Raw genomic sequence first — 21,297 nt, 5'->3', positions numbered from 1 at the left:
GAAGGATGAGAGCTGCTGCAGGGAGAGTGAAACTCACTGTTATTTATTGCATTTTATCAGGCTTTACTTCTTGCTTCTTCCTGCATACTGTTCCTCTAGACTCTGGAATTTCAAAGTGGTTGATTCAGACAGTTCCTGCCAGTTCAGTGACTGTTTTGGTAGAAGGACTGGTCTCCCTAAAGCTTCCTACTCTGCCTTCTTCCCACAATCTGTTCCCTTAATTGCTTTTTATTTTTATTATTTTTATTTATTTATTTCTCTCCCCTCCTCCCCCCTCAGTTGTCTGCTCTCTGTGTCCATTCACTGTGTGTTCTTCTATAACTGCTTCTATCCTTATCAGCGGCATCGGGAATCTGTGTTTCTTTTTGTTACGTCATCTTGCTGTGTCAGCTCTCCATGTGTGCGGCGCCATTCTTGGACAGGCTGCACTTTCTTTCGTGCTGGGCGGCTCTCCTTAAGGGGCGCACTCCTTGTGCATGGGGCTTCTCTACGTGGGGGACACCCCTGTGTAGCACGGCACTCCTTGTGCACATCATCATTGCACATGGGCCAGCTCCACACGGGTCAAGGAGGCCTGGGGTTTGAACCGCGGACCTCCCATGTGGTAGGCGGACACCCTATCCATTGGGCCAAGTCTACTTCCCTGTTTTTTAAGTAGTGCCCCTAATAATAACACCTGCCACTAATTTCTAGGTTAATAAGACACTGTATGTTTATCTTAATTGTATATTTACTGTAATTAACTTTCTTAATGACTATATTGTTAATATTTTATGAATTTCCAAAGATATTAAGTGATTTGCCAAAGGTCATATGGTTACTAAAAGTTGATCTGCCACTGGAAAGTAGATCTTCTACATCTACCTTCTTCAGAAGGAGAATTGGTTATTTGTGATACAGGATATATATTTTCATTATCCAGAGTAGTCCACTTCATGGTCGAGAGTACTCAATATCCTATATCAAACTATCTGGGAAACCAAATCAGTGCAAAAAAGTAGACATTATTGTTATTCTTTTATATAATCTGTTTGTTCAAACTTGGCCTTATGTTTATTATTCTCTTTACTCACCATTTCTTCTTGCATCTCAGATTCTTCTTCCTGAATTAAATCCTTTAGAAGTTCTCTCATTAAGAGTATGTAGTAACCACTCATTTTTTAGTGTATTTGAAAAGTCTTTATTTCATTCTCATTTTTAGAAGAAAATTTGGCTGGAAATAGAATTGGCTAGATAGAGAACGCTAAACTGACACTTATTTACTCTAGGAACATGAGGACATGATTATACTTTCTTCTGGCTTTATTGCTTTTATTCAGAAATCAGCTGTTGATCTAATTATTATTTCTTTTTATAAATTTTTAAAAATTAAAGTTAATAGATCACAAGGAATATTACATTAAAAAACATTAAAAAATCAGGAAACATAAGAGGTTCCCATATAACCCACTCCCCACGCCCACCACATCATTTTTGTAAATTGTATTTTTTGAAGATATATACATCACACAAAAAAGTTACACCAAAAAACATAAGATGTTCCTGTATACCCCTCACCCCCCACCCCACTCCTCCCACACCAACAACCTCCCCCATCACTGCGGCACACTCATCGCACTCGGTGAACACATTTTGGGGCACTGCTGCACTACACAGATAATAGTTTACCCTGTAGTTTGCACTCTCCCCCAGTACATTCAGTGGGTTATGGCAGGATATATAAGGTCCAGCATCTGACTCTGCAATATCATTAAGGACGACTCAAAATCCCAAAAATGCCCCGACATCACATCTCTTCTACCTCTCCCTGTCCTCAGCAACTACTGTGGCCAGTTTCTCCACTTCAATGCTATAATTTCTTCTATTACTCCATTATTTCTTTTTTGACAGTTTCTCCTGGGAGGTTTTTAAGACTTTCTTTTTCCTCTTAGACATTCTGTATTTTAACTGTGATATGTCCAGGATGTGTTCTTTTTATTTATTTTGCTTGGTATTCTTGGAACTGTGTCTAAGTGTCTCATCATTTCTGACAATTTCTTAGTCATTGACTATTACTTATCTCTATCACTGCCTTCTGTAATTCTGATTAGACATCTTACGTTGAATTTTCTGGTTCTAGTCTGTCTTTCATGTTTTCCATCTCTTAATTTTTTGTTTGCATTCTTTGTATGTTTTAATGACCTACCATTTAATTCAATACATTTTTCTTCAGTTTTATTTCATTTGTTATTATAGTCATCTATTTTAAATGGTTTATTTTTCATTTCTAAAAATGCTCTAGTTCTTTTTTTTTTTCTATCTCTGGTCAATTTTTTTTTTCTTTCTTTCTTTGTTTGTTTTTTTATTATCAGTAACTCTTTTATGTATTACCAGCAATTTGAGGCAAAAAAAATATGGAACGCTTCACGAATTTGCATGTCATCCTTGCGCAGGGGCCATGCTAATCTTCTCTGTATCGTTCCAATTTTAGTATATGTGCTGCCGAAGCGAGCACTCTCTGGTCAATTTTGATAGTCCTCTTGTTCTTTAGTCATATTTTATATCCTTTGTTAGTTCTTTAATCTTATTGATGATACACATTTTATAATTGGAAAATGTGAAGATTTTCTCAGTCTTAGTTTTTGTTTCTTTTAATTCTGGCTAATGGTGACTTGTTTTCTCTCATGTTCAATGATTTGTAATTTTGAATGCATGCTTCCTAGATCTTTCTCTATTGGAACTCTTTGAGGCCTGAATTTAAAGTGTATATTTTCAGAGAGATTTATGTCTGCCTCTGCTGACCATCTGGAGGTACTATAAACCTAGAATGACTTTATCCTACATTTTTGCCCAGGGTGTTGTAGCGATTGTGTAATTTTGGCTCCAAACCCTTATGAGTGCAGAACTGCGGTTAGGAATTCTTGTGGGGGTGGGGAGATTTATTGCTTGTATTCTGTTCCACCTAGAACAAAGGCCTAGACAGGCATAATCCCTATTTTCTCCCTCTAAGAAACATATATATTTGTAATTTTCTCACTGGGGATGGTGTTCTTTGGAGGTTTTGGACTTTTGCAGGGGTCTCTCAGATAGGCTTCAGACGTTGTGTCCTTCCCTACCCCTGCTCCATGACTGACTGGTGAAAGCCCAGGCGCTAATCCGCCATGGATTATCAGATCCTCTACCTGTGCTAGCTCCCTGGGTACGTACTTTCTTTTGTTTTCTTTTCCTGGGCTCTGAGTAATTCCCTTGTCTTCCTCCAACTCAGCACCAAAAATATTGTTTACTTTATTTTCAGAAATTTTAGTTGTTCTGTTCTAGGAAGGGTTTCTCTAATATCAAGTAAAAAGTCTTGTCAAGAGTATTAGGATATCAAATTAGTAATCAGAAAGATGGCTGATAAACACAGAATGGCAGTGAGAAAAATTGGATCATTCTGAGGGTTATTTTTTCAGGGAATGGAAAAAATTAAACATTTATGTCCCACATTGAAGTATTAGGTCTTTTTATGGGATGGAAAAAATCACATGAAGGAAATAGGCACTCTCATGGAATTGTAATATGGTATTATAAGCGCTATGAGGAAGGCAGGATAGACTGATGTGGAACATAGAGGAAAAGCACTGTACGTCAGGAGCCAGAGACGATTTCTTAAATGAGATTACTTTTAATCTGAGATTTGACATATGGCATAGGAAAGTGGTTCTCGAAGTGTGGGCCCTAGACCCTCAGTATCACCTAAGGACTTTTTAGAAATGGAGAGATTCAGGCCTCATTCTGGGCTATGGAATAAGCAACTCTGAGGGTGGGGCCCTGCGATCTGGGTTTTAGCAAGCACTCCAGGAGATGCTGATTCAGCATGAAGTTTGAGAACTAGTGTGTAGGTGATGGCCAGATAAACAGTGCTAAGATTTAGATCCTGCCAGGCAGAGGAACTAGCCTTTAAGACCTCTAGGAAAGAAAACAGGGACTGATATTAATGAAGAATTTCAGTATGCCTGGAGGGTGGGTTTTAAGTTCTAGGGAAGGGATTTAGAGGAAAGCAGGGAGATCAGAGTTTTATAAGCCATATTAAATTGTTTAGATTTCATTTATCATAAATATTTATATATACATCTGTCTCCCCAAGTAGAATGTGAATATGTGAGGGTCTGTATTATATTTTCATGCTTCAGAACACTCCTTGTCACATAATTAGTGTTTAATAAATGCATGATGATTAAGAGGTCTCTTTGGATACTTGTGAGTAGGCATTGCTACTCTTATTATACACTTAAGGACAACTGAGTTTAAGAGAGTGGCTTACCCATATAACTTACCAATGTCAAATGACTATTCAGAAGCAGTAATTTTCACAAACTCAAGTCTTTTGGATTTTGTTTCTAGAATTCCTTCTTTATTCCATACTACTTTCTGTCAGGGAATGCTGAGATTACTGAGAATATGTTCCTAACACAAAAATGATGACTTTTTAAAAAACCCATAAGCATTACTAATGCAATTATTCTTTTTTCCCCTCTTCTCTTCTTTTTTTTTTCCAGACAGAAAAGGGGAGTGCACTTCATGAAGCAGCCTTGTTTGGAAAGGTGGATGTTGTGCGAGTTCTCTTAGAAACAGGTAATCAATCGTTCTCCATAGAACTAGTCCTGCCAAATGCTATCTCCATTTCAGTAGTAAACAAAGGAAAATGACACACGTTTCTTCATGAATTACCCTTACATTTTGCTTTCACTCCAAACTGCAGACATGTATTTGTGTCATGTACAACTGAGCTTCAGTGTTTAAATAAAATTGCTATAAAGATGCACCATCTTTACTAAATATATGTCTCGGTAAAAAGCTCTTAGAAATTACAATTTTATTTTTTTTAATCACATTTAAATGCACTAGAGAAACCACTAAAAAGAAATTTAGGTCTAGATCCCAGCTGAATACTTACTATGTTTCAAATAAAAGTTTAGCATACAAGATTAAAAAATAATTTTTTTGCTATATTGGTATTAAAAATAGGCTAAATCCATCCATTCTGTCAGTTATTTTAATACCCAGCAATTCTTGAAGCTTAGAATTTTGTAAGAAACTAAATCAGAAAGATTTCAAAGATTTTGTATTAATTAAGTTGTATTCGTCTGAGGTCCCAACAACCAGTGATGAATTAGGGTTAGAAAAATTACTTCTTTTCTCTGTCATCTTTAAGAGTAGGAGCCTACTGTACGGTCCTTGGATCCCCTTCTGGGTCAAAAAATGTGAATATTTGCGTTAGAGAAGGATTGTACTTTCATCGAAGGCTCAGAGGGTATGACCCCCAATATGACAACTCTGAAAGTGATGAGCGCGGGGCTCTTAAATATGTATTTCTAAAATGACAGGCAACGAGGCCAGGAGGAACGCATTTATGAGGAATATTTAGGGGATTAAAATCTAGCAAAGTGAAAAACCTAACTGTCTCATCCTGTAAGACTGGCTGAAGGGATTCCAAAATGAGGGAGTGAATGGGTTTCTAAATGGAAAAGATTTCTCCCTGTGCAAAGGGAGGAATTGTTTCCTGTGAGGTTATGACAGTTCTTTGGTTTATTAAAGAACATATATTTTCCCCAGGTTTTTATATTTTCAACTATGTAGGCAGAGATTTGCATTCCCTATCAATAAGGGAAATTCTTCTAGTTATTTCATCAACTAAATAGCTTTCGTTTATAGTAAAGGTTACCTGTTAGAGGAAATGCTCTGAGGGAACAACAAAGTAGGCTTAGGTGTCTTCATATGTGTAAATTGATTGAAATGAAATGAAATTGAAACTGAGTTCAGATTTTCTTTTTAGGATCCAAAGCCCATGGTTCAAATTTATATTTGTAAACCAATTGATGTGAGTCTTTCATATTATGGACTATATTTAGTGTGTTTATTTTCCTATGTAAAAAAGCAAAAACCAAAAATCATTGGCAGATTATTGGACTGTGATTGTGCTTATACACTGTTAAAATTTCATATTTAACTTCAACCTGTAACAGAGATATAATAAATGATTTGAGGCAGCCAATTAAATATGTGCTAGTTACACATCCTTGCAAATTTAAGCAAATGTTTAATAATTTTGTTGTGATGAATTCACATTGGGGCAAGATCCTGTTTACTGGATTTGTTGGTAGTTAGGTGCTTGGGAATGTAATACATATTTTGGGGACAGTGAAAATATTTACTTCATTAAAATAAATTATTTGGTACAATACATGTTTTCAGAACTTTTCCAAAGGTGTTTCAGTTACACACTTGAAGAAATTTGCTCATCAGATAGATGATGGATGTGGCTTTTATTGAATATTATTATGCATAAATAAATATCGTGGAGTAGTTGATTCATTTCCAAAATAATGATATCTTTTCTCTTTCAACTTTTGTGAAAGTATCCTAAGTATCTTAGGATACTCAAGTATCCTAAGACTTCCTTTATTACCCACTACTTGATTATCATTTACTAAATATTTTTGTCATACTATACAGAGCGTATAAATCATATGAACATTATACATATGGAGATTACGTTCTAAATCAGTTATTTTTTTGCTTGATAGTATTCCATTTATTTAGCTATTTCCCAAAAATCATCCTAGGGTCCTAAATTGCAGTCTTAGTAAGGTTAGTGCCCTTTAAGTGTACTTGCACTTGGGTAGCACTAGACCCCTGTCTCCTTTCTTGCTAAAATTGTATGTCTATGTGTGTGTGTAGGATGTAATTTAAAAAAAAAACATAACATCTTCAGTGCTTGTTCTATATACAGTTGAAATTAGAGAAGTGGTTCAATTAGTGGTATTTTCTGATGACACTCCAGTGGTGTACTTCTAGTAGGTTTTCTTTTTCTTTCAGGAATTGATGCCAACATAAAAGATAGTTTAGGTAGAACTGTCCTAGACATTCTGAAAGAACATCCGTCTCAGAAATCTCTCCAGATTGCAACACTCTTACAAGGTAAACAATATTGAATGATGGATGAGATTGCCTTAAAGTTAAGATTCAATTAAAACTATCCTGCAGTTTTCTTTTGGGTTTTGAGTGGTTTACTTTTAATGAACTCATTATTTGCATTTTTCCTGGTAGATTATTACTAAATAATAATATAGTATTTTTTAAAGTTTCATTTCTGTTTTTCAATACTCCATATTAAAAATAAGCTAACATTTTTGACTCATTTGATACTGTTTTTTTTTAACCCATGTAGTAAGTATGTATTTATGAGTTTGAGGTGAATAAGGCTATAAAGACAGATGATGATGTATTATCTTGTACATTTGCATGACACTTTAAGAGTTTTCAGAGCGTTTCTGTTATTTTCTGATTTTTATAATAATCCTGTGACATAGATAAGTAAGATATCACTATTCTCCTATTTGCACTTGAGAAAAACTAAAGCTCTGAGATATTAAGTGATTGGTTCAAACTCATACAGCCCATTCTTTGGGCTCTATGTGATAGAACTGATACATAAATGCTGGGTTAACAACAACAACAAATAATTTTATTTAGCTGAAAAGACACATATTTCTTCCCTATCTTCTTTTTATTTTTTTGTTTTTAAAATTCAAACTTATTTCAAATTCAAAAAATGATGTAATAGACAAAAGGCACCCCAAAAGTTATAGAAGCATTACTCCAAAAAAATTCTGTCCAGATACTTTTATCTCATCTAATCCTTAGAAACTCACTTGTTCCTTCAGTGTTCATAAAGATACACAGATGAACACAGATTAATTAAAAGACCTAATCAAGGTCTTGCTAATGAAGAAAACAAAAGAAGAAAAAAATGCTTAATCATATTCATATCTCTATTTTTATTGAGGTGATTTCACATAACATGCAATTAAGTTTCTTTTTGGCGGGGGGCGGGTACCAGGGGCTGGGGATGGAACCTAGGACCTTGTATATGGAAAGCTGGTACTCAACCACTAAGCTACCTCAGCTCCCCTGGGTTGGTTTTTTTGTTTGTTTTGCTTGTTGTCCCTGCCCCCTCACCTGAGATGGCTCTCTCATCTGTCTGCTCGCCATTTGCTCGTTGTGTCTGCTCATTGTCTCTGCTTGTTCTGTCCACTCGTTGTCTGCTCATCTTCTTTAGGAGGCATGGGGAACTGAACCTGGGACCTCTCGTGTGGAGCACCCAACCATTTGAGCCACATCCACACCTTGCTTGTTGTGAGTGCTTATTCATTAGCTCATTGTGTTACCTCGTTTCATCAGCTTATTGCCTCTGCTTATCTTCTTCAGAAGGCACTGGAAACAAAACCTGTGACCCCCCCCCATGTGGGAGGCAGGCGCCCAACTGCTTGAGCCACATCTACTCCCCTATTGCTTGCTTTTTTTGTTGTTTAGGAAGCACCAGGAACTGAACGTGGGTTCTCCCATATGGGAAGCAGATGCTCAACCACCGGTGCCACATCCACTCCCCACAATTAAGAATTTTAAAGTGTTTATTTCAGTGGCATTTAATGAATTCACAATGTTATGAAATCACCACCTCTCTGTAGTATCAAAACGTTTCAATCACCATATCATACCCTGTAACTCATTAAGAAATCATTTCCCATTTCCCCTCCTACATCCCTTGGAAACCAGTAATCTACTTTCTGTCTCCATGGATTTGCTGCTTTTGGATATTTCATATAAAAGGATTCATTCAATATGTGACCTTTTGTGCATGGCTTCTTTCACTTAGCATAATGTTTTTGAGGTTTGTCAAGTTGTAGCATTTATCAGTACTTCATTCCTTTTTATGACTGATTAATAATATTCCATTATATGTATATAGCACAATTTGTTCATGAACTCCCTAACTTCTTGATAAAGTACTACAAGGTAATTCACTAATGTCAACCTTTGTCTTCGAAAAAGGTCATTTAAGTACTTTTGTTGTTAGTTGCAGTCAGGAGGCCTATTGAAGGTTTGACAACCATCCCAGTACTGATTTTTCATTTGCTGAATTGCAACTTTCCCCATTTGATCTAAAGTTTATGAAGAATTTAATTCAAATTCTTTCCCCTTGGCTCTGGTAATTAGACCTAGCATATATCATATTCCCTTAAAAACTCCCATGGTCTTTCCTACACTGTTAGGCATTTTGTTCACCCCCTGCAATGGATATAGATAAACTGCAAGTGAAATAAAGGAGAAAGGTTGGATAGGTTCTGCTGAGTATCAGTGGGGAAACTGAAGAACAGCTTTGTTCCACAGGACAATAAATGAATTAAGCCAAGTCAGGGAGGAGATACATAGATATAGGTCAACAACGACCAAAGAGGGGCAAAGAGATGTAGATGCTCGACAGGAGGTCATTATGTTTTCTCTCTATTTATAAAACCTCTCATGGAAGATCAAGCCCTTATACTTTGTTCTTGATAAAGAAGTTAATTGCAAGTACATTTAAGGTGAATCAGAGAAGATAAAAGTACGGCTGTTCATACTAATTCAAATTAAAGCCAGGTTTCAAAGAAGCAGCTAAAAAATAAAAAAGTAGCAAACAGCATTTTTATAGTCTTTCCCCTCTAGGCATTTTGTTTTGGAATTTTGCCTCTAACTTAACTTTAAAAAAAATGGAGGCTTGTGAATAATGTGTCTTTTGGGAGAAGCAAAATAAATGTCATCCATTTAAAAAGGACATGAAATATATAGACTATTTAAATGTCTTATTGGTTCGACTTAAATGAAATTGTTATTATCAAAAAGTAACTATCTATGCCCTTTTTTATATGGTCAAGATTCAGACAGTATGTCATTTAGTGTTGGGGTATATAGAACATCTCTGAATTCTTTAAATTATTAGCAAAATTTGGGAATGTGAACACATTATCTACGTTCTTTGCCTTCCTGAATTTCAAATCAGTGGTATATTTCAAATCTCATGAAAAAGTTTGCTATTGAAATAAAGCCAATTTATATAGATTAAATTACTATTTGCGTCCTGGAGGAGGAATTCAATTTACATGATTATTGCATGAGGCACACTTTGAAGGACAAAAATCCCATAGGTTATTTTCTTTTCCTAGTAGAATTTGCTTAGTATAATTGCCCTTTCATAGAGATTATTTGATAACATTAGAATAGAATTGTTGGAATGAGAGTACTAACTTGGTTTGTTAACTGGAGTTTGAGAAAAAGTTTCCTTCTGCATAAAGAAGTACAAGTAAAAGATCCCCCCTAATGAAAGAGATTTATTGATTTAATCTTTAGACAGAGTCTACAAACTAGCCACTTGGGGGCTGAATGTTTTGGCAGACAGCAAATATCTTTCCTTTGGATGACATATTATTGGCCCACACTGAATTTCCATAAAAGCTGAATTAGCTGTCAACATTTAAAAGTTTAATACTTCAGCTAAAACTCTAGTTGTTTGACTTCTCTAAAAATATGGGCCTTTATTTTACCTCATTGCTGAAATTTAGAGTGGGGACCTTTGCTCTGGTTAACTATGCTCCCGACCCCCTTTGTATTCTTTCTAAGACATTTATCCCTGCATTTAACGTTGTTTTCCTTATAATTAAGAGAAAAGTGAAATGTTTTCTTGTGCCATAACTGTCCTGACTCCACCATTTACTATCTGTATGAACATGGTAAGTCACTAATCCTCCTTTAGTTAAGTCATCTTTAAAACTGGGGTGGTAAAAATGCCTGAGAGCGGATGTAGCTGAAGTGGTTGAGCGCCTCCTTCCCATGTAGGAAGTCTGGGTCTGATCCCTGGTACATCCTGAAAACAAAACAAACAAACAAAAAAACCAACCTGGAGAAGCCAGTGGTATAGTTCAGTGTCTGAGTGGTGGCTTCCCGCATACAAGGTCCTGGTTCAATCCCTGGCCCTGGTACCTCAAAAAAAAAAAAAAAAGAAAAGAAAAGAAAATAGAAAAAGTGCCTGTGTCAGTGTTGTGGAGATTAAATGAGTTAATTTCTATCAAATGCTTAGAACAGTGCTTGGTGTAGTATAAGCAATATTTATATTTAGCTCCTATTATTGTTATATCTTTATCAAAATTGGAAAAAAATGAAAGGCTGAGTGTGCGACATTATTTCAAAAATAATGGGGAAGAACATTGTGTTTTTGTGTAGAACTTAAGCCTAGTATACATATTATATTTTGCAATATTACAACAAACCCTTATAAAACAAACTGATGTTATTATCCTGTATCATTTATTTCTATTACCTGATTGGTTTTTGTAGCCATCTGTATTAGTCAGCCAAAGGAGTGCTGATGCAAAGTACTAGAAACCTGTTAGGTTTTTTAAAGGGTCTTTATTTGGCATAGAAGCTTACAGTTACTAGGCCATAAAGCGTAAGTTACTTCCCTCACCAAAGTCTGTTGCCATGATTTGGAGCAAGATGGCTGCTGACATCTGCAGGGGTCCAGCACTTCTCTTCCTCTTAAGGCTCCGTGGTCCCAGCTTCTTCCAATATCAGCTGTAGGCCAGGATAAATCTTGTTTCTTTCCTGGGGCTCATTTCTCTCCAGGCTCAGCTGCTCTGTTTGCTCCACAAGGCCAGCTGTAAACTCTCAAGCGAACAGCTTGTCCTTCTTCCCAGGGCCTCTGCCGTGTCTAATGGAGCCTTCTCTCTTTCCTCACATATCTGCATCTCTGTGTATTTACTTCCTGGGACTCTGGAATTAAAACTCCAACTAACTCCTCTGCCATGTAGTTTTCTTTGTGAGTCCCTGTCCACCAAGGGGGCAGGGACTTATCCTAATGATGTGGCCAAATCAAAGCCTTAGTCTTTTATTTAATCAAGTAAAAATGAGACTTCTGAATCCAATACAATCTAATATGCCCAGAGGAACAGACCAATTTATAAACATAATCCAATATTTACTTTTGGAATTCATAAATAATACCAAACTGCTATGCCATTTGAAAAGACATTCTTGTTTTAGGGGTTAAGTCCACTCGAAGTGTCTTTCAGAGAGTTTTAAATCTTCAAGTAGGAGATGTATCTCTTGATAGGTCAACTTATTTTTAAGGAAACTATCTGACAAGTTTAGTTTTCAGAAAAAAAGGGGGTCAGGAGTCTCTTCCAAAGTATCTGATTTCTTTTTGTAAAAAGTTAAAAAGCATAAAATTAATAACTGATCATAAAGTTCCATTTGTTTTCTTTGAACTTCTTTTAAAAATTTAAGATATATTTAGAATATGAAAGAAACCTGATTCCTAGAGTAAAACATAAAGTTTAGTTATTGAATTTAAAATAAATGAAACATGTGATTTTTAAAATGTATGTGTACAGAATATTTAGAAGGCGTGGGAAGATCAACGTTCCTTGAAGAGCATGTACAGGAAGATACAACACAGGAAACATGCACTTCATCTCCAGTTGGGTCTCCTTCCCAAAAGACCAAAAGTGAGTAGTTAATTATAAAGCCCTTGGAATTATACTGGACCTTACTTACACATTTGGCTTATATGTACAGAAAGGCTAACTCTTGTGGAAAATTCACTTCTAATAAGCTAGATCCTATACTCTGTATTCTATCCATTTGTTCAATCAACATTTATTTTCTCCTGCTCTGTCAGACACTATTCTCAGGCCCAGGAGGCAGTATGGAATATGCAGTTTACATGCAAGTGAATATTTCATAATAGATGTTTTTTCTAAAATGTGTTTTTAATGCAGAATAAAACTATTACTCTCTAGATTGTAACTGCTGAAACTTTTTTTTTTTTCAGGATAAATTATAGGTGTAAAGTCATTTCTGACACTGGAAAAATATGTATTTGCATGTAACATATTCATATTTTGAATATGCATATTATTTAACTATGTCTTCTGTGTTATTCCTTTATATCATATATTAGAATTCTAATTTATTAATTACTTATGTAATTGTGTTTAAATAAATTCCATTTTTTTTGTTTACTGAACTTAGGTCTTTGTTTACTAAATTTTTAGTTGAATTGTTGTATTGTCAGTGAAGTAAAATACCAATACAGATTATAGAGAATTAAGTCTCACTATACATGAAGTACTTCTAAATTATTTCATATACTGCTTTTAAGTAAGCCTTCAATACTACTTTTTTTCTTGGAAAATAAAGTAGGCAAAATTCGAATTTTTTTTTTGTTTTTGATATTTTTGTACTAATTATAATTTATTACCTTGCTTTCAGCAGAATATCCTCTGATTACTTAATCTTGTTTGTCATATGTTGTGTTCTATCACCAAACCAGTCATTTTAAAATTATTTAACATTAACTCTTAGAAACAGACTTTCTTTAACGTTATGAAAAACTTTACTCTCTTCTTACAGGTGAAACTGTGACTGGAGAATTATCGAAACTCTTGGATGAAATAAAACTGTGCCAAGAAAAAGATTATTCTTTTGAAGATTTGTGCCACACAATTTCAGACCACTACTTAGATAATTTGAGCAAGATTTCAGAGGAAGAACTTGGGAAAAACGGAAGCCAAAGTGTAGTAAGTAAGGGGGGAATAAAGACAATGCGTTTGTCTTTGTCAGTTCAGTATGTTCACCTAAGAGGCATAGGATTTGGCCCATTATCTGATCCTCAGTTTACTTCAGTATCCTTTGTCAAGCTCCCTATTTCTCTTTGCCTGGTGCTCATTGAGGTTTATTCTCTTTGCATGTGAGGGGAGGGATGGTCTGATACATTTATAGTTTGCGCTGATCTCTTCTCTACTGTTAGACTCTTTCGTATCACATGAACTCATAGTTTGATCACCTTTTAGTTTTACTGATTATAACATCGGCTCCCAAGGAAAGAAGAAAACCTTCCTTTTGTCTTTCTTCCCCATTTTCCCTATGAATGGAGTCTACCCCCCTTTTAAAGGAGAAAGAGAGGTTAGCCACGTGTACATGCAGTTCCCCAATCACTCCTTAAGGCATACAGGAGTGATGCGCAAAGTTTGGCCTGCATATTTTTATAATCTTATGCAACTACTAAGAAGGTTCTCTTCTATAACCTCAGAATCTTCACCATGAATTAAAGATTCTTGCTCATTTCAAATTTTATTTTATATATAAGAGCAAGAAAAACTGTAAAGGATGTTTAAGCTTATGATTTATAAACCTGTTTTGTATCTTATAGGGAAGGGGTTTATAGTGTGCACTGTATTAAAGGAAATTCATTATTATTATTTGAAATTTTGTTTACTTTCAGAACTTAATTTATCACAGATATATTATGCTTTATTCAAAGACCAATAATAAAATGGACTTTGTTAATTATGTCACATTATTTATGAAAATGAAAAAATATGCAAAGTGTAGTTACTGTCCATTTTGAGAAAGTTTACTTTATTTGGTTACTTAAAGCAAGTTGTAATACTTTTTTTCTCAGGATAGCACTTGCTAGTACAGTTCCATGGTGAGTCTTACCTCTTATGCCAGTTTCAAAATATTTTTGCTGAACTATCTTCCATAAAGCATCATATTATTGGTCCCAATGAAAACTCTTTGTGAATAATTTTGTATAATTACATAAATATTGAAGTAAATATTTGTATATTTTACCAAGTTCAAGATTTATATAAGTGAAATGTTTTTAGAAGTAACTTTAATGTCAGGACAAAATTCACGTTTTAAAATCTAAAACTGGTATATGCTAGCTCCAAATTACAAACCAGTTACATTTCAAAATTTCCTTGAAAGTTTGTTAGGAATTAAAAAAAATAGTTTTCTACATAAACTCTTCACTTGAGACTTATGCAGTATCTATATTATCCTCAGTGATCAGATGAGGACACAGGCACTGAGAGATTAGAAGTATTAGAAGATCATGCTTCTAGAATGTTCCAGTTCAAGAAGTAGATGTGGTTGAGAGAGGTTTCAAATTGAAGCAGACCAGACCCAGAACCTGAGCTCTCACCATCCCATCAGGGCTGTTGATCATTTTCCTGTGGTGAGTTCTCTAAACTGGCTGCTTCTGGCTTCTGCTTGTAAACCCACCGACTTTCTGAAAAACCTGTTTTTAGACCAGTGGTTTCTAAACTTCTCTTACTGTATACACCATTAGTAAACAATTTTTGAACAAATTTCCTAAATGTACTTATTTATAAACCACATAGGATATATATTTTAAGAAATATACTATAAAAGAGATTCAAAGCAGACAAGTAGTAAAGAATAAATGTAAAATATAAACTCTAATTTATATAATTTTTGTACTCGGTGGTTCTCTTGTGCATCCTGTGGTTTGCACACTCTAGTTATAGATATCAGGGAATGATGGCAGTGGTACTTTTATATGGAGAAAGTGAAATAGTTTGGGGAAAAGATGGCCAAATGGGTTTAAATTTTTTTTAGTAAAAGACTGAATAGTAATAGTAGCAAGAAAGAAATTAATACTTGACATTTGAGTTCATTCTCTCACATAAACTAGTCTTTTTCCTGTGGCAAACCTTTATATTTGTGGTTGCAAATACTGTCCTATAAAACATAAAAGAAGACAGGAGCTTACTGAGCTAATTCAGGCTTGAGACAATGAGTGTGAACTGAGAAGTCTTGGTAACATACACAATTATAGAATTTAAGTCTGGACTAAATCTTGTAGATCTTTGAGTGTCCTGATTCTCTCTCTAACTCCCCAGTACAAGTTCTTCTAAAAGTCTCTTAAATTAGAAATGTTTTCATTTTATCATCAGAGAAAATCCAAACTGTAGTTTGAAATTATTTCTACATTCTATTTGAATGTTAAATATGGAAAACATGTTTGTTTATTACTCATATTACCCGTTAAAGGACAGGCATTTGGGCTATTTTAGTTAGAATTTAAGATGCTATGAAGCATCCTATTTCTTCCTTGTAATATGACAAATAATTGTAAAAGTAATTTATAGGAATCAAAATATAAAGAAAAATATATTTTGTAGCATTCATATTATTAATGAATATATTTTACATATTAGTCATGTACGTGAAATTTTTTTTTTTTGGTTATTTTTACTTCAGTTTTGCTATTGCCCTTTTTCTCCCAATAGAGGGCACTCTGGCTCAGTAATTTAAAATACAAAATCACCTCTTATGTAAGGACTTTTATTTCTGAATCAGAGATTTTTGGTTTTATTAAAATTTAGCTGAAGGTGATAGTTTGAACAATATTACTAATACAAGTGAATTAAAATTTAAATTCTTATTATGGTTGAATATCTTCAATTGGAGATTTTATATATAATGTAAAGGCCAGCTCAAGTTAAAATTACAATTTGTCTTGCATAAATTTTAATTCCAAAGTTAGTTTCTTTTAAATGCGTTTATAATATGCACACAGAACTATTTTCTAAATTAATTTAAGGTATTTTATAACCTGGAATGTAAATTTTGAAGACATATTAGAAATGTATTCATATTCTTTACTAATCCATGAAATTTAGGTTTTTGAAAGGCTATATAAAATAACCTGAAACAAATTTTTATTCTCTTTATTTTCCAAAGTCATATATTCACTTTTTCCCCATGTATATAAATAATGTACATAACTCTTAAATGTGAGCATACCATGCCATTGAGAAATTTAATGATAACATGACGATCATTAGAGCAGATTCAGAATGTAGGTATCAGAAAAGCATTTTTTTTTAAGATTTAAAATAGAAATCTTATTACTGCCTCATCAGCCTATGTGTCCTAGAAGTAAATAAGAAACTCTAGGATGAAAATGCATTATATCTTTTATTTTTTCTCCTGAGGAAGAATCTAGACCCAGAAATCATCTAAGGCTTAATTGTTTGAAAGGGGCTGTGTTGGCAGGTTTTATGCAATTTCACTCAGCCACTATACCTCTTTTCTGTTATTTCACTTTTCTCTCCAAAGCTAAATCTTTAATTACAGTCATTTTTCTGAACTGTGAAATACTTTATTTTAGTGTTTCAAGATTTCAGGATTCATCTCAGTTTTTATACCAAGCATCTGTGAATTGTTTTGGAACACTCTCTGGGGGTCTCTACTTTAGGGGAATATAGTTAAATTTAGTACCCAAATTTATCAGGTCAGAAAGGTCAGGAGAATCAACCAGTTTGCCTAAAAACAAAAGTTTTAGGCACAAAAGTGCCTAAAAAAAGTACTTTCTAACCCAATTTCTGGAACTTAATATCAATGATGTATCAAGTTCAGATCTGTGAGAATTGCCTTACAATCCAATTCCAATCAGATGCAGAAGCACTCTGGGAAGTGAATTTTCCAGAACATTGAGTGTTTCTCTCATAGGATCATAACTGATGCTTTAGTATATATGTATATATGTATATATATACATATATACACACATTATATATGTGTATATATGTATATATATACACACACATTTAGCAGAGTTAACTCTTAAGCAGTGGTAACTATTATCTCATTAGGGATATAGTTGTGGAAGAAAAATTTTAACTTCAGTAATTCGTGTCATATAGATGAACAAATTTTTAAGAATCTGTGACTCAAGGCTGCTGTACACTTAGCCAGGTTTGTATTCTCTTAACATTCTTATAATTTCTAGGTATTAGGGAATGCATAGAAATAGGATTCTATTGACCTATATTAATAGTTTGAAATATTAACTATATATATGTACATGCAAGGAACAAAAATTCTGGGGGGAAAATCCAGAATCAGAATAGTAGGATTTTTATTCCTATTCCCAGCCCAGGGAGTGTCAGAACTTTGAGATATTTTGCGCCTGCAGTGAATCTAGGAAGATCTTTGACATAAATAGCTACTAGGATAAGAGAGCCATTCTTCTGAAATTCCAATACAATTACTTTTACCTTTCCTGACACATCTCCTTCTGCTTTATCTTATAGGTATTTATTTTTATTTCATGCCATATAGGCTTTTTGACGTTAGGATCTGAATATGATTGATCTCAGTAGTTGCATGCTATCTAGCACAGTGTCTTGCATGTAAAAGTTCGTTGAATGAATAATTGCAAACATTGTGGATAAGAGTGCATATATTCTTGCCAAAAAACTATCATTGAAAAGCATTCTTGATTATGTGGAGATTTATTATCAAGTAAAAGGAGAGCCCTTTTTCTCATCAAGTGTGGAATCTCATCTTTTAGAGGGCAGTGACTTAGTCTAGCAGTTAAGAGCATTGGATTGGAATCACACAGGCTTGGGTTTGTATCCCTGTTGGGTTCTAATACTTACTAGTAGAGTGACTTTAGGCAAGTTACTTGATCTTTCCAATCCGTAGTTTCCTTACCCATAGAAAAAAATGTTTAATATGGCTTTCAATCAGTCATAGAAGAGCTATTATGTTATCTTTCATGTTGCTAAAGACTTGCCATTTTGATTTTTATGTTTCACAGACTCCAGCCAACTTTGCTCAAACTTTTAAATAATTGCTTAGTATTAACATGGAGGAAATTTCTCTAGTGAAATGCTAAATATTCTTTTCTTTGGTTTGTCTCAGTTTTTTTCTGCCCCCCCCCCCCATACTTTCCCACATTAACAACATCCTTCATTAGTGTTGTATGTTTGTTACAGTTGGTTAGTTCTTTCCTTGTGAAGAAACAGACATCTATCATAATCAGGTCTGCAGATGTTAGGGAGGAAGAGTGAACATGGCAAATAGAGCTCACATGAAAAATTATCTCAATAGGCTGGGATTCTTGACTCAAACTTGAGAAGACAGAATTCAGTGGGAGTTAATATACAAATGCTGTTTTTAGATTTCAGAAAAAATCAGTGGCATAAGTACAAGGTGGGACAGATTTTATTTGGGGGAATAATTCATGCAAAACATTCTGAGTGTTTAAATAACAGTAACTGAAATATGAATCAACAGTGAGATGTAGCTGCTGAAAATCAATAAACAGTTGCCAAGCTGAAGTCTCTTGAAAATAATAATAATAGAAGCTAGAATTTATTAAGTACTAACTTACTGTGTTAGGCACATTAAAATCATTATCTTCTTTATTTCTTAAAACAGTTCCATGAAGTAGGTTTATTACTATTCTCAATTTAGAGATAAGTTAATCAGGAGTAATATACCTTGCCCAAGATTACAAAGCTACCAAAAAGTGAAATTGGTATTTGAACTTACGTTTAATGTCTTACAAGTTCATGATCCTGTTAAAATAAAATATTAGACAAGATATTGTTTATGTGAGTTTGAGTAGTTTATGATTCAGGTAGAAAGGAGCTGCATGGAGGAGGAGAGGGGGAAAAGGGAAGCTGATATAGGGCACACATGGAAGCAATGAGGACATATTCTGAATGGCTGACCATTGTGATTCCATTTTACATAGGGGCTTTAACAAAGCAGGGAGCAGATATACACTGATTAGCATGATATGCTTGTCCATTCTGATAGGTTATCTCTAAGGGACCCAAATGGTTTATTATCAGGTTTTGTTTACCTACAGTTCTGCAGGGTGTGTTCCATGTTTCATTTTTTTGGGAAGCCCCTACAGGCCAACTGTTTTGTCTTCTGTATCACCCTTTTTCTGCAAGGGGTCCCTCTGGGCAATGCCCAATGCAGGTGCCCATTTTATTTTATTTAATCCTAACTGTTAGGTCATTCTGTCTTTTGTTAATATTTTCTAGATTCACCTTTTGATCATTCCTACCATTTTGGGAGGTTCAGATTCTCATTACCTCTCACCTGATTTATTGCCAGAGTCCCTTATCTGGTCCCCTCCTCCCCCTCCATTCTCTCCTCTTCATCTACTCTATTATGTTCTGACACTTGCCAAATCAGTGTTCTTATTCAGATCGTGTCTCTCTTGTACCCAAAACCTGCAGTGGACCACATTGCTAAAATGAACTGCAGACTTTTACTTCTGACATCTAAGGCCCTCCATGTTTTGGCTCTGTCATGTATTTCCAGCTTTATCCCCAGTTAATCTCTTAGATAAATATAGTGTTCCAGTAAAATGGATTAACCCCAAGCATGCTTGTCTTCCTTATCTCTGATGTCAATGTTCACAATGTTTTGTCTAAATATAATTCTTTCTTCTACAATCCCTACTTACTGAAAACCATCTTTCACAAAACAGTCTTTTGATCCTATTATAATGTTTGGATCTGGATCATTACATTTTTTTTTTTCTTTTAAGGTACTGGGGCCAAGGATTGAACCTGGACCTTGTATGTGGGAAGCCAGCACTCAACAACTGAACCACATTAGCTACCCTTAGTTGTTTTTTTTCATTTGTTTGCTTGTTGTTTTTTTGTTTGTTTATTTGTTTATTTTTAGGAGGTACTAAACACTGAATCTAGGACCTCCCATGTGGGAAGCAGGCAGTCAACCACTTGAGCCACATCTGCTCCCAAGGATCATTATATTTTATTTATAAATTTTTATGTAAATTAAATAGTATACTTTGTATTATTTTTGCATTCATTTTTTATCAATTTTATTGAAATATAATCATAAACCTTACAATCCATATATAGTGTACAATCAGTGACATTTGGTATAATCACAGAGTTGTGCACTCATCACTGTAAGCAATATTGGAACATTTTCATTACTCCAAAAAGGAAATCTCTCTACTCATTAGTAGTCACCTCTATCCTATGCTTCCCTTGCAGTATATAACTGCTACTCTATTTCCATCTCTATAAGCTTACTTGTATTTACATTTTGTATAGATGAAGTCAAACAATATGCAGTACTATGCCTCTACTTTTTTGCTCAGCATATTTCCTTTTTTACCATTGATAGAAAAATATTAATATATTGTTATACCCTTTAGTCCTTAGTTTGTTTTGCTTGCATTTTCACTCAAACATCATCCTATTATTAACATGTTGTAACATTAACATATGTTTGTTCTGTTTCAGAGAAAACCATTCTTATATATGCAATATTAACCATTCTCATTTTCCACACGAGGGTTCCCTTGCTATGCTTCACAGTCCCATCTTTCGTTTTTTTTGGCTTACCTTCTAGTGATGTCCATACCTTAGACTTTCCCTTTTCCTATCATATCCAAATATTAGCTCTGCTAATTACAGACACTATAATGTGCTTTTGACATTTCTATCCATTTCCAAACATTTATATACAACCATTTTACCAAGTCTGCACAGATTAAGCCTCCACTTTCCATTCCTATCTTTATTCTCTCTTTCGGTAACCTATTTTCTAGCTATTCACTCCAGGAATTTGCCCATTTTTATTTAGTTCATAATACCAAAAGCATATACTATTTGTCCCTTTGTGTCTGGCTTGCTTCACTCCAGGTTCATCCATGTTGTCATATGTTTCACGACTTCATTTCTTCTTGCAGCTAAATAATCTTCCGTCATGTGTATATACCACAATTTGTTTATCCATGCAGTGGTTGATGGACACAGGGGTTTCCATCTTTCAGTAACTGTGAATAATGGTACTATGACC

General features: G+C 34.5%; 1 protein-coding gene and 1 non-coding gene across 10 annotated transcripts in view; one reads left to right on the top strand and one right to left on the bottom strand.

Annotated features, from left to right (window-relative positions):
- ANKS1B (ankyrin repeat and sterile alpha motif domain containing 1B) overlaps positions 1–21,297 on the top strand; it is a 1,292,741-nt gene that overhangs the window by 228,192 nt on the left and 1,043,252 nt on the right. For all 9 annotated transcript variants that reach the window (XM_058308590.2, XM_058308586.2, XM_058308588.2 and 6 more), the window contains exons 5-8: positions 4,518–4,593; positions 6,838–6,939; positions 12,228–12,341; positions 13,249–13,415. In XM_058308590.2, the coding sequence (XP_058164573.1) occupies positions 4,518–4,593; positions 6,838–6,939; positions 12,228–12,341; positions 13,249–13,415 (459 nt within the window). The remainder of the gene's footprint in view (positions 1–4,517; positions 4,594–6,837; positions 6,940–12,227; positions 12,342–13,248; positions 13,416–21,297) is intronic.
- LOC111766743 (U6 spliceosomal RNA) lies at positions 2,388–2,494 on the bottom strand. Its single transcript, XR_002798708.1, has one exon. It is a non-coding gene; the product is annotated as a U6 spliceosomal RNA (small nuclear RNA).

The sequence above is a fragment of the Dasypus novemcinctus genome, chromosome 12, assembly GCF_030445035.2.
Source record: "Dasypus novemcinctus isolate mDasNov1 chromosome 12, mDasNov1.1.hap2, whole genome shotgun sequence".
In the NCBI taxonomy this organism is placed as follows: domain Eukaryota; kingdom Metazoa; phylum Chordata; class Mammalia; order Cingulata; family Dasypodidae; genus Dasypus; species Dasypus novemcinctus.
This window is presented reverse-complemented; position numbering and strand designations above follow the sequence as displayed.